The 12,277-nt window shown below is 36.5% G+C and overlaps 1 protein-coding gene across 1 annotated transcript in view; it reads left to right on the forward strand.

The window, feature by feature from the left end:
* Positions 1-10,984: 10,984 nt before the first annotated feature.
* Positions 10,985-12,277, forward strand: part of heatr6 (HEAT repeat containing 6) — a 60,235-nt gene continuing 58,942 nt past the window's right edge. Inside the window, exon 1 of the mRNA XM_039757257.1 lies at positions 10,985-11,283. Within this exon, the coding sequence (XP_039613191.1) occupies positions 11,002-11,283 (282 nt within the window). The 5' untranslated portion in view covers positions 10,985-11,001. The remainder of the gene's footprint in view (positions 11,284-12,277) is intronic.

Below are 12,277 nucleotides of genomic sequence, written 5' to 3' on the forward strand. Positions count from 1 at the left end.
TATCAGATTATTATGGTGAAATTGATTTCTGCCTGCAGTGTTTTTTTTTTTTAATGCTCTTCCTTTTATTGGCCATCTGCTAAACTCAAGTTATATGGGCATGTTTACAAGACTCCAATATGGTCCACTTTAATGACTGATCATCTGTCTTGACAGTTTTTAAATCTTGAAGAAAGATGTAGAGGGCCTACATTATCTTGCTACATTTTACTACTCTGCCCTCTGGAATCTGGTAGACAAGGAGCAGCCTTTTGTGCATTTTTTAGTACCCTGATATTTCAGCAGGGAGAATTTGTCCTATTCTGTGATATACTCCTCTGCTGTCATGACTCTCTTCCTTGGCTACTGCTTTTAGGGATGAACAGTAAATGGAAATGCAAGGGGATCCATATTAGAAGGGGTCCTACATAGTACTGAACTGGACAAGAGTTTCTGACCACAGTGTGTGATGTTTTGTTCTTCAATGTATATTTTAAGTTGAAATTTTGGCTTTCTCACCGAGGGGGGGGGAGATGGTTGTAGTGTAATTAAACTGCACATGGACCTGTAGATATACTGTTGGTGGTTGCTCTAGGTGAATTTGGTTTCTTGTAATTTTCTTAATCTACTGGAGTACACCTTGATTTAATGAACATTGGAAAGCACTAGTTTAATGAATTTTAAAGGTTGGATTTCAAGATATGGTTATTCTGAGAAATGATTCTATATCAATATGCACCTACTGTCACTTTGTGTACTTGTTTTACCTACTCAGATTGCATTGGTTTTCAAGATGGCACAGTGTAGCGAAACACATTGAAGTGAATTGATTATTGCACTTCTATAATGCATAATGGTATGAAATCTGCTTAACAGCCATGTAATATGAAATGAGGCAAGGTAGTTGACCTGCTATAATCCTAACCATGCTGAATAAGACACGTTTTATGGTTGGATTTTGATCAGCAGATTTATTACAAAACTCGTTCGATCTATAAGTATACGTGGTGAATAATTAGGGAAGTTGCATTGTATAAAAAATCCATATTAAGTGGCTTGTTTGAAATATCTTCTCTAAACTGCCTTTCCGCTGCACAAAGGGGTATGGGAATGAATTGATTGCATACTGTGCTGTTGTTCCCATCTCATTTGGAACGTCAGTCTGTGTTGAAGCCTGTTGAGTATGGCTTTGAACTTTGTCGCTTTGGAGCTATGAAAAGTAGTAGCTGCCAGAGTAAGTATATCTGTGACATGTTAACATTGTTAGTCTTAGGCAGAGGGCATGTTGGAGTGCTGCTGCTTAGTTTTCTGTGTTTAGAAAATTTCTTTGAGGACTGTAGAAGAATTTTCAGTATTTTTCTTATTTTTGTTTGCAGTGGCTGAAAGTAAAATTTGAGGCTAATCATTTTCCAATTTGGTCATTTTAGGAGGGTTTAGTAATGGTTCTTGCAATGGAAGACAGCCCTGGGTGGAACATTATTTATTTACTACTACAACACTGTTGCATTAATTGATGTTGTGCAGCTCTATGGGCTCTCTTTAGCTGCTGTTTTTTCTTTATAGTTTTGTTTTTTTTTTTTTTAATTTGTTTCCACGCATGCTTTAAATGTGGTGGAATTTGTGTCATGGTTTGTCTTAATTCAGCACTATTTTGTAGGCAATTGCTCAACAGACAATCTTGACTTTTAATGATTTATTTTGTGTACATTTAGTTTTATTTTCTACCTTTTTCCTTCAGTATTTTATTACAAAATGTATATAACATAATTTATTGTAGAGCCTTACATGGTGACTTCTGAATTTAGTGTGGAGCAATGAATTCTGCTGGAGGAACAGCTAGCTAGCTGTTACAAAAAAGCAAATGTGCCCGACCAGATTGTAATTCAGTTGTATTAAATTTGAAATTCGCAAGCTAACAATAAACATGAAAAACTAATGGCTGTTTGGAGGTGCATTTTTCATTAATATTTAAACAAGGTTTATTAAATGCTGCATGGTGTGTGTGGTTGGTTGGGGGTGTGTTGTGTGGTTTTTTTTTTTTTAGTATTTCTGATTTACATAATTTGCTCTAATTAGACAGCTGTAACTAACACTTTAGCAGCAAAAAAAACTTGATAAATGTTCTTGTCGGCTTTCCTAGCTATAGCAGTAGAACCAGCTTTGTGTGAATGTGTTAATAATTGAAAGTATTTTGTATTCTGTTAAGTGTGATTACATCAGCCTATAACTGTAAAAAAGAACCATAAAGTAGTACTTGGCTACAGCTAAAAACCTTTTCATTTTTCCTGGCTCATTTTGGAGCAGCAATATCTCATTTTTCTGCCCTTTCTCTTGATGCCTGAAACAAAATATAATAACTAGATACTCTTATCTATGGAAAAGAATTTACAGTTTGATACAAAGTTTTACATGTCATTTTGAGGTTAATTACTTGCAACAAACTAAAATTGGAATTAATATAAATTTACAATCTATTTGAAGAGTAATTGTGGCATTTGCAAAGGCTTGGGCACCCTAATATGTCCACACTTAGCAATACCCTTTTGCAGAAGTCACATCTTGCAAACCTTTTGTTTTTGTAGCCAGCCAGGAGTCTTTGAATTCTAGTTTTGGAGAACTTCTTACTCATTCTACTGTGCAGATTACTCCTAGTTGTGAAATGTTTTGGGCTGTCTATGTATGGGTAGTACATTTAACATCTACACAAGATTTTTTTCAGAGATTGTCAAGTCTGGGGATGGTGGGTCAATTATAAAACCTTTTTAACCTTTGTGTTTATTAGGTAGTTTAATAGAAATGAAATGATGTCCTTTTAGGGTGAACTTTTTGTGATTCCATCTTGGGTAAAGTTTATTCAGAACTACTCTTCCATGAAGGCCGTGTCTGCAGTTAACACTTTTTATTGTAAAGCAGTGCGCCACCACTACTTCTGTGCTACAGCGGACTGCAGCTATCTTGCAGTCATACAGGGAGGTTTTGCTTTGCCTTTCTTACACAGTATACAAGCTGTCCTATATATCTGGGTCCTGGTCGTTCAGATTTTGTCTTGATCTCTATGTTTCCCCATAACTAGTGTGCCATTCTTGCTGTCAGTTATATTTACTAATTTTATTTTTCCTTCAAATGTCTAACCAAATTAGATATTTTGTTAACATGTCGGACTTGTTCCAAACCTTGAACAAGAAAATTTTACTTTTGCCCTTTCTCTCTTTGGAATCCAAATGAAGTTCGCCTCTTCATGTGTCCAGTCACGGTTGAAGTTATCTGAACACGTTAAACTTTAGTACAACAAGCATTTTATTCTATAAATTCTAAATGTATCTGTATAATTTACATCAGTTTTTGTGAGGTGCTAATCTTTACAGTTGCAGTTTTACTCTTGAATGTGTTTAGTATAGTGCTAAAACACTTGTGGATATTTTTATTTAAAAATTCTCAAAGCTGTTAAGCACTATAGTGGTACGGATAGTCTTGCATTCCCACATTTCACTTGGTGGTCTTTGCTACTCCTGTTTCAGCACATATCTTAGTGTTTGATATTTTGAATACTGGATTAATTGTAAGGTGAAAACAAATATTTTTATCACAGTACACTTCCGGTCTGTCCTCAAGGAAGTACATGGAAGTTACACATATTACAGGAGATTTGCAAGACCTTTTGCGAGTAATTTTATAGACTGAGCAAAAGGGACTTGGGGCATTGCGTATAAGGAGTTTGTATGATTAAATGAGCCATTTCACTAGCCCTAATATAAAACATTGTGTGTGTGATGAAAATTGATTGCCTACCCCATGTGAAATGTAAGATGGTGTGGTGGAAATACTATGAAGAATTGGGTGCTGCAGTGGTCAGGAATTGAAGAGGCTTGTGCAGCGTAGGATGGGAAAATCCAGATACAAAGTCTGTGCTGGTCCACCGGGGCCAAAGTATACATAAAAAAAAATCCTGAGTGCTCTCCCCTAGACTTGCTCGTATATTCTGAGACAGGGATGGATATTTGAGGAGTAAACCACAAAACAAGATTTTTTTTTTATATACATTAAAGAACCATCAATGACAAATTTAATAATATATTGGAACGATTATTGTAAAAGTAAAGTTGAATACATTGGACTTTGCAGGTGCATGACTCAAAGGTAAAGTACCACTTCTGGTTAGCAGGAATAGCCTAAAAGTTGATAGAAATTTACATTTTTTACCTTAATTGTATGTAAAATTTGGTTAACCTAAGTGAAAGCATACTCAAGTTATCATGTTTACGCAAACACACACACGCATGCATACATACATACATAGACATAATTCCAAAAGTGGTATTTTTGGACCTGGAGATCTAAAATATTGAGATTCATCAAAATCTCGACATTCAATTTTTGGATGATTACACTACTTTGCCTATACTTCGTATATAAAAACGTAAAAAAGCAATAGATCTGTTCAGCACTCCATAGATTTACGGAGCTAAAGATGTTCTGTCAAGTAAGATGGACAAAAATCCACATTTGTTGTGCAAATGTGACTCCTACTGTTACTACTACAGATGAGGTTTTTATTAAGTATTTGCTTAATAGTGTGTGTGTGTGTGTGTGAGATGTCTTCAATCAGGCTGCTTTTATTAACACTACAAGCTCATGTAATACAGTAAAACAATTTAATGCGTTCAGAATGTGGGCTAAGCAGTGGTGTAATTTTTACATTTGATATACCCTGTAACTTGCAGTTAGATGCACCAAGTATTGAGCTGCATAGTACATTGGAAATTTGCTTCTGTTCCACATGTGAATACTGGTCATGTAGTTTTGCTCAAACAAGTATGATTTCTTTGGGAGTATAAATCGGGAGCCAAGAATAAAAAAATTGCCATGAGAAACTAAAGCATACTTTTTGGTTAAAGGGGTGTGTGTGTGTGCGTGCTTTTAATACTTCATTGCAACAATTGGACAAATTATTGTCTCCATTTGTGATGGAGCATCTATGGAGTTATAAATTCTATTTGTGTGCTCATTGTAGATGAATGAATGGGAAAATGTAACATTTTCTTATTTCCCTTTCCTGCAAGACATATGAGTAGAAGCCCTTGGCATTTTTAAAATAAAAAGGCCATTTTAAAACTGGATCGCTCTGAATTTAGAACAAGTTTTTAAAGTTTCACCAGCCACTCTGGCAGTACCCAAAGTCATATAACCAGAAATGATTTAATTATTGTAGAAGAAGCTTGTTATCTCTGTTTAAAGATACTAGAAATGTAAACTATTGGAGTACAATGAACATCTGGGCACAAATTAAATGGTACCAATAGAATGGATTTATGATTTACAGTACATTCAGAAAATATCCAGGCCCACTACACCATTTCACAAGTTTAGAAAGTTTTTGCCAATTTATTAAAAATTAAAATGAAATGTTACATATCCACAAGTATTCAGGCCCTTTGGCTGGGATGACAGCCTTAAGTCCTTTTGTGTATGACATGATAAACTTGGTGCACCTGGATTTTCTGGCATTGTCCTCTATAGATACTCTCACTTTGGGCAGCTGTTTTCAGGTGTCTTCTGAGATGTTCAATTGGGTTAAATGTTGGGCCACTTCACATTCACAGAGTTGCCCCAAGGCTACTCCTGTGTTGGAAGGTGAACCTTTAGCTCTTAACAGTCTAAGGCTGGTTTTCATTAATTGTATCTCTGTGCTTTTCTCTATTTAGCTTTCTTCCAACCATGACTAGTTCCCCAAGTCCCTGCTGCTGAAAAGCAACCCCATAACATGAGGCTGCCAAACCATGTATCACTGTTGGAATGGTATTGCACAGATGGCGAGAGATTCTTTGTTTCTTCCAGACACAATGCTTAGAAAAGAGGCCAAAACAGTTCAGTCATGGTTTCATTAGACCAGAGAACCTTTTTTTTTTCACTATCTCTGTGTACTTCAAGTGCCTTTTTGCAGACTCCAAGCTGGCTTTGGTGCCTCTCTTACTGAGGAGAGGTTTCCATCTAGACACTCTGCCGTAAAATCCCGATCAGTGGAGTGTTGTAATGATGGCTGAACTTCTTGAACTTTCTCCCATCTCAACACAGGATTTCTATAACACAGCTAGAGTGACCATTGGGTTCTTGGTCACCTTTCTTACCAAGGCCATTTTCCAATGATAGTTCATTTTGGCTGGGTAGCCAATTCTAGGAAGAACCACAGTTGTTCCAGTCTTTTTTTTCCACCATCCTATTTCTAAGCCCTGCAAGTAGTTCCTTCAACCTCATATCTTTGTGTTTGCTCTGACACACATAATCAGCTATACTGTAAAACATTGTGTGTACCTTTCCTAATCATGTTAGATCAGTTGAAATGAGCACAGATACACTGAGGATGATGTGGAAACCTCTACATAGTTCAATAGAATGGGATTCACCTGAGCCACATTACATAACAAGGGTCTGAACATTTATGGCACTGTGCTGTTTCATTTTTTATTTTAAATAAATATTGGTAAATATTTTTACTATTCTATTTTCTTGTAGTCATTCTGGGTTATTGAATGCTGTTTGATGTGGGGAAAATTAATATTACATTTTAAGACTGAAACAATGTAAAAAACTAGAGGGGTCAGAATATTTTCAGAAGGCACTGTAGATCACTAATTCTGTAACATTTGATATCCTATTGTGTAAATGATATACCAACTGATGGCCCACAAAGCTCTTGTATGTCCATGTAATACATAAGTAACAAACTTTAAGGTGTGCCGTAAAGTAGCCTATAATGGTACCCTCTGATATGCAGCTTATCATCAACTTGACAACACGTACAAAAGTAAATCCTATCTTGAGGTGCTTTAACTTTGCCCTTGGAGCATTCGTGCAGAGTTCTCTACGTTTTTCAAACCCGTTGCATTGGACACTTGTGTCTGTGTGTATATATGAGCCAGTGTAGATGTTAAGCCATGGCACTTTAACATCTGACAGTATTTTTACATGTAAAGAATGCCCACTGTGTAATGTCTACACCATTTAATGCAAGGTTAATTTTCATCACCCAGGTTTGTTGGAACTTACACCACATTTCTCAGTTTAATCCTTGTGTTCAGCGGAAATTGTGCATCTGAAGCTATACCTCTTCCTTGGGATGGACTTGCATTAGTGTGATTCAAACTTTTCATGTGGTAGCATTTGATAAGACTCCAACAGTACTTGTACACGAGCCAAATATTCCAATTAGCAGTTCATTTTCTAGATTAGATATTTCTAGTGAAATGTTAGAGAAATAATTTGCAGCAGCAGGAACAAGGCATGAAGTTAAAAAACACACTATGACAATTATAAATGGCCATTAAGTCTAAAGGTACACTTTTAAAAAGTGAGAGGAAATGAGCACAATGCTGGATAGTGCCTTTCTTGTGTCCTGCCCTTATCGATGATATCGACCTGCTGGTGAGTGATACTTATGATAGTTCAGCCATTTTAAAGAAGGCTGTTCAAGCTCAGTCCTGGGGCCTCCCTGTAGCTGTAGGTTTTTGTCCCAACCAATTTCTCTAAATTATAAGTTTTTTTTTTCTTTTACTTTTTATTGATCTTATTTTTTATTTAACAAATTTTTTACTTTGCAGAAAAAAATGTAGCAGTTTCAGATTTACATTATATAACAAGACTTTTTCCCCATATCTCTAAATGCTTGGATAACACAATACTATTTTGTTATTTTTTTGTTTATTCACTTTTTTTCTTTTGGGGTTGCTTTCTTAATTGTGTGAGAATACTGACAGCTACTGATCAGTGTAGAAGATGTAGGTGCAAATGATGCACAGCAGCCACTTGAGTGTTATCCACTTGTGTAGTTATTAGCAAATAAATGCTTACGTAACCTGAACATTAAAACAAGATACTAGAGTAAATAAAAAATAAAGGCAATTTATAAATTACAATGTAACTGCAATGGATAGAAGCTGTTGCAATACAACATGTTTGCAATGGCTTATGGATAGTTTACATGCACACACCACAACGCTCTGCTGTTAGTCTAGTTGAAACCAAGGGCAAGTGAACATATACACTCCACTATAGGATTGCACAATTGTTGAACATTGTGCTGTAGTGAAAATTAATTGGGCAGAGGAAGTGAAACCTACTGAAATTCATTGATGGATGTTGGATCAGTACAGAAGAGAATACAACATGATTCAATAAAAAGTTTATGAATGGGTTTAAAGCAGGAAGAACAAATGTAACTGACAAAGCTTGATCTAGTCAAACCATCAGCATTGCGCACACAAGCCCATACTGATATGGTGAATGCCTTCATCGGAGAAGACTGATGGATTACGTTGACGACTGTTGATGCACATTTGGATATCAGCTATGGATCTGCACTTACCATACTACTTGATGACTTGAGGTACTGTAAAAATCTGTGCAAGATCGGTAGCCAAACAGTTTACCGGTCAGCACAAGGCATCATTATTTGGTGTGATTCAGAAGGTTTCACTTCCTCTGTCCATAGAAATCTCACTACGGTGCTTTGGTGCAATCTTGTAGCAGAGCATCAAGGTTCATTTGACCTTGGCTTCAATTAGAATAGTTACAGAGTGCTTTGTGTTTGAACTACCCATAAGCCATTTCAAACATTGTATTGTGTCAGCTTCTATCTGTTGTAGTTATCAAATAATTTTCAAAATGCCTTTATTGTTTGAGTTACTCATGTATTTATCAGCAAAAAAAAGAACAAATGTTTCCCTGTCTAACATACACAAATGCTTGCTTCATCCAGTAATCATTTAGCATAACCAGTCTGTAATATCAGGAGTAAGCCAAAAAACATAGCAATTGGGGAAACTGCAACTTGCTTAACTAATAGAAGAATCTAATTAAAAGAAGAAATTGGTTGTGGTGAAAATCTGCTGCCACTGGGAGGCGATTGGGCTGAACATGAAAACTCCTGATCTAAAAGACTGCAAGTGTGTGGTTGAAGGCATGACATTCACATATGCCTAATGGGACTTAAGAAAGGGAATCATACAAGGGGGCCTTGTTGCAGTCATCAAGGAGCACATGAATTTACTTCCTCCACAGTTTTACAGTTGCCAGCCCGCTAGAAGATTCATGACCATGGGCTAACTCCACCCACCTCTCTGCCTTCTGCCACTCCCACTGCACTCTCATTTAAGGTCTCCTCAACCTCAAGAAAGTGTCAGTGATCACCAACTATAACTTGTTCTGCACAGCGCATTTGGTAATGCTGGCTGTGTTTGAGTGCACTGCACCTTTATTTCATCAATGTTAAATGTGGCTTTCTACTTGGGACCCCAACTGTTTCTGAACCCTTTTTTGTGTTTATTATACTGTAGAGTGCACAATGTTAAACACAAGTGACTGATGCCCTCTAACCCTGTACAGTGGGCAGCCAGGTCACACTTTTGAGCTTACATTCTTTGGTATATTTTCAGAATGCTCTAAAGATGGTATGAAATAAGTTGGTATGAAAGTCAGTAGACAAACCTGCTCTTAGCAAATGACTTTTCGTCAAAGATGAAGTTGGATATTCGTAACTATAAATGAAAAAAGAATACAAGAAAACATTAAAGGAGAATTTGACCATAATTAAAAAGAAAATGGCAAACTACAAATATGTTAGAAGAACTGGGAGTGTACAGCATGAACTAATGTAGAGAAGTGATAAAAACAGAGTATAGTAAAGCAGAAAACAAGAACAATGCTCACCAGTCATTTTATCCACACCCTTTACATGGGTAAAGAGGCAAATATCTGATCTTGGCTATATTCACAAAGTTTGATATGGGAAATGAAGGCCTTAAAGTGGGACATTTCCAATGTACAGTACACCTTCCTTGTGAAGGTAACGCTAATACCTGAGTTCTGTCCAGATTCTGCGGTTGTGAAGTACCCTTCATGAAACATTACGAGCAGCATAGATAACAGAATTGAAGTTAATATGAATCTGGATTTCTGACCATTAATGAGGGGCAGAGGATTCACAATCTTGTGTGAATGTGTTTCCTCTGAGTGCACTACTGTACTTTTCTGGAAGTATTTTTAACAATAGTTCAGGTAAAAATACATGTCCATTGAAAGCATACGACTGGATAACTTCATGTGTATTATGCAACATGGGTAGCGTGATATTTTTTTTTCTCAAGACATTTTCATATTGTTTGTTATGGTCTAGCGTTGAACTCCAAAGGTGGCCATCTTATTAGAAAGTTTGTCATCTCTGTTCTTCATGAAAACAAGAGATTAAAAATTTTGCTTTGCCATCACTACAAAACACATGAGGTTTGTAACACAAAAATGTATGTAATTTTTGAGTGAGATATTCCTTTAAAAATTATTTTTCTTCTCTGTCTGTGGCTCCCCTATCGGAATCCCACATAGGGTTTCCAGACCCCCAGCAAAGCGCCTTCTTATAGCTGCAGATATCAGTAGGTTTTTATAGAAAATTTGTCAGTCTAGATCCATTCTGCTAGTATAACGACAACCAGTGCCACCTTATATAGTTTTAACCTGCACTAAACTTATCGAGCTCTAATGGCTTGTAAAATGGCCTCAAAAATAGAGAAAATGATATTTCTTAATGCAGACTCAATTAAAATTCAAATAAAATTGTCCAGAAACTAAAAGCAGCTGTAACATTTTGGAGTGTGTACTGAGCGGAATGACTATATTACCCCTAAAACATGGCATATGGTGTCATTGGGGGGTTATTACAATAAAATGATGTACTGTAGTAAAAAATGCCTAGTCACCTTATTGTTTGTTTGTTAAAAAATGCAATGGTACGGAGAAGATATCATATGGTGTGACATCAGTTTGAACACCCACTAAAGTACATACGTCAGAATCAGTACTTTCATTATAAAGTATGTACAACTTTGACATGTGTAACCTCCTATGCAGATAATCCAGTTCAAGTTAAAAAAAAAAAAATCTCAGTTTTACCATACCATACTCGGAAATAATTCTAAGACTCCGGATGTTGTTGTCAGTTTCCACAGCAACGGTGAACCATCAAGAGGAAGTAGCATGGCTGCCGAAGCAGGACTGCTCAATGCCGGCCTCTCGGTGTTTGAGGCTCAGAGTAGTCAGCTCGCAGCTGCGCTGGAAGAAACCGGAGATGTCAATGGGCGGGTCAGTAGTTCTGGGTCTCAGTTTAGCCGATGCTATGAAAAGCTGCGATCTTTGGGACAGGCACGAGTGTCGGACAATGAAGCTTTCCGGACAGAGGTGCACTTACTCTTCGATCAGCTCATCTCCGAAAATTACGAGGGGTTATCTGGTAGTGCCTCAAGGGTCATTGAGCCACAGGTAAGGAGCGAGCCTGAACATTTTTGTTTCTGTGATATTACAAAGAGGATATAAATGTCAGGTAGAGCTTATGTCAAATTTAAGTTTCTTCTCGCATAAAGCGGGGTGTGGGTGTACAAAATCCAGCGAAAGCCAAAACAAAAAATGATCTGTTAGATGGTAGGAATGAAAAAAACGCTGATGGTCGAAGTAACTGTCTTCAAGACAATGTGATACTCCTTGCGTCTATGTAAGATACAGATACTGAATTTCCCCATAGGATTAGTAAAGTTGTATCTCTCTCTCTATGTATATCCCATACTAAGGAACATTGGACTTTTGCTTGTCAACGTAAGCATATATTGGAATTTTTAGGAAAATGAGCTTTTAAAGCAACAGGACCTTGATTTGAATATTAGAATATTTGTTATACAGTTAATTTTTGTTACCCGTTTTGTCAATAAGTGCAATTTCCAGTGGACTATGATATGTTTTATTTTGAGACCTCACAGGTCTCACAAAGCAGTTTAAAAAACGTAACCTTAATCCATGTATAAAACCCTAAGCTTAAAAATAGGGTTAGGGTTTTCCAATAATTGGTTGTCTTTGATTTTTTGTTATGTTTTACTCCATGGTGACAACGTTTTCTTCTGTTGTTTTTTTCAAAAGCCAAGCAGGCATTGGATCATCTTCAAGAGGTGTCCTGCTGCAATTAAATTCTGCAGCCCATCTCTTGTCTTTTTCATTTGAAAGGGAAAGGTTCTAGAAAATCTATAGTGTTAGAAATTTAAACACAATGCTTGATTTAGATTTTTGATCATCAAAGTTAAGTTGGTTTTGAAGAAAGAAACTGTCACTGTAAAATCCCAAATGGTAGAAATGTGTAATTCAATATTTTAGTTGAGAATTTCAGTCTTTTGAGAATGTATAAAATTAGAATTGTATAATACAATTTTCAGGTTATGGCTTAAAACCTTTAATCACCCCTAGTAGGTTTTCTTGATTCCTTGACCGA

Source organism: Polypterus senegalus, chromosome 6, assembly GCF_016835505.1.
Source record: "Polypterus senegalus isolate Bchr_013 chromosome 6, ASM1683550v1, whole genome shotgun sequence".
Lineage (NCBI taxonomy): Eukaryota > Metazoa > Chordata > Cladistia > Polypteriformes > Polypteridae > Polypterus > Polypterus senegalus.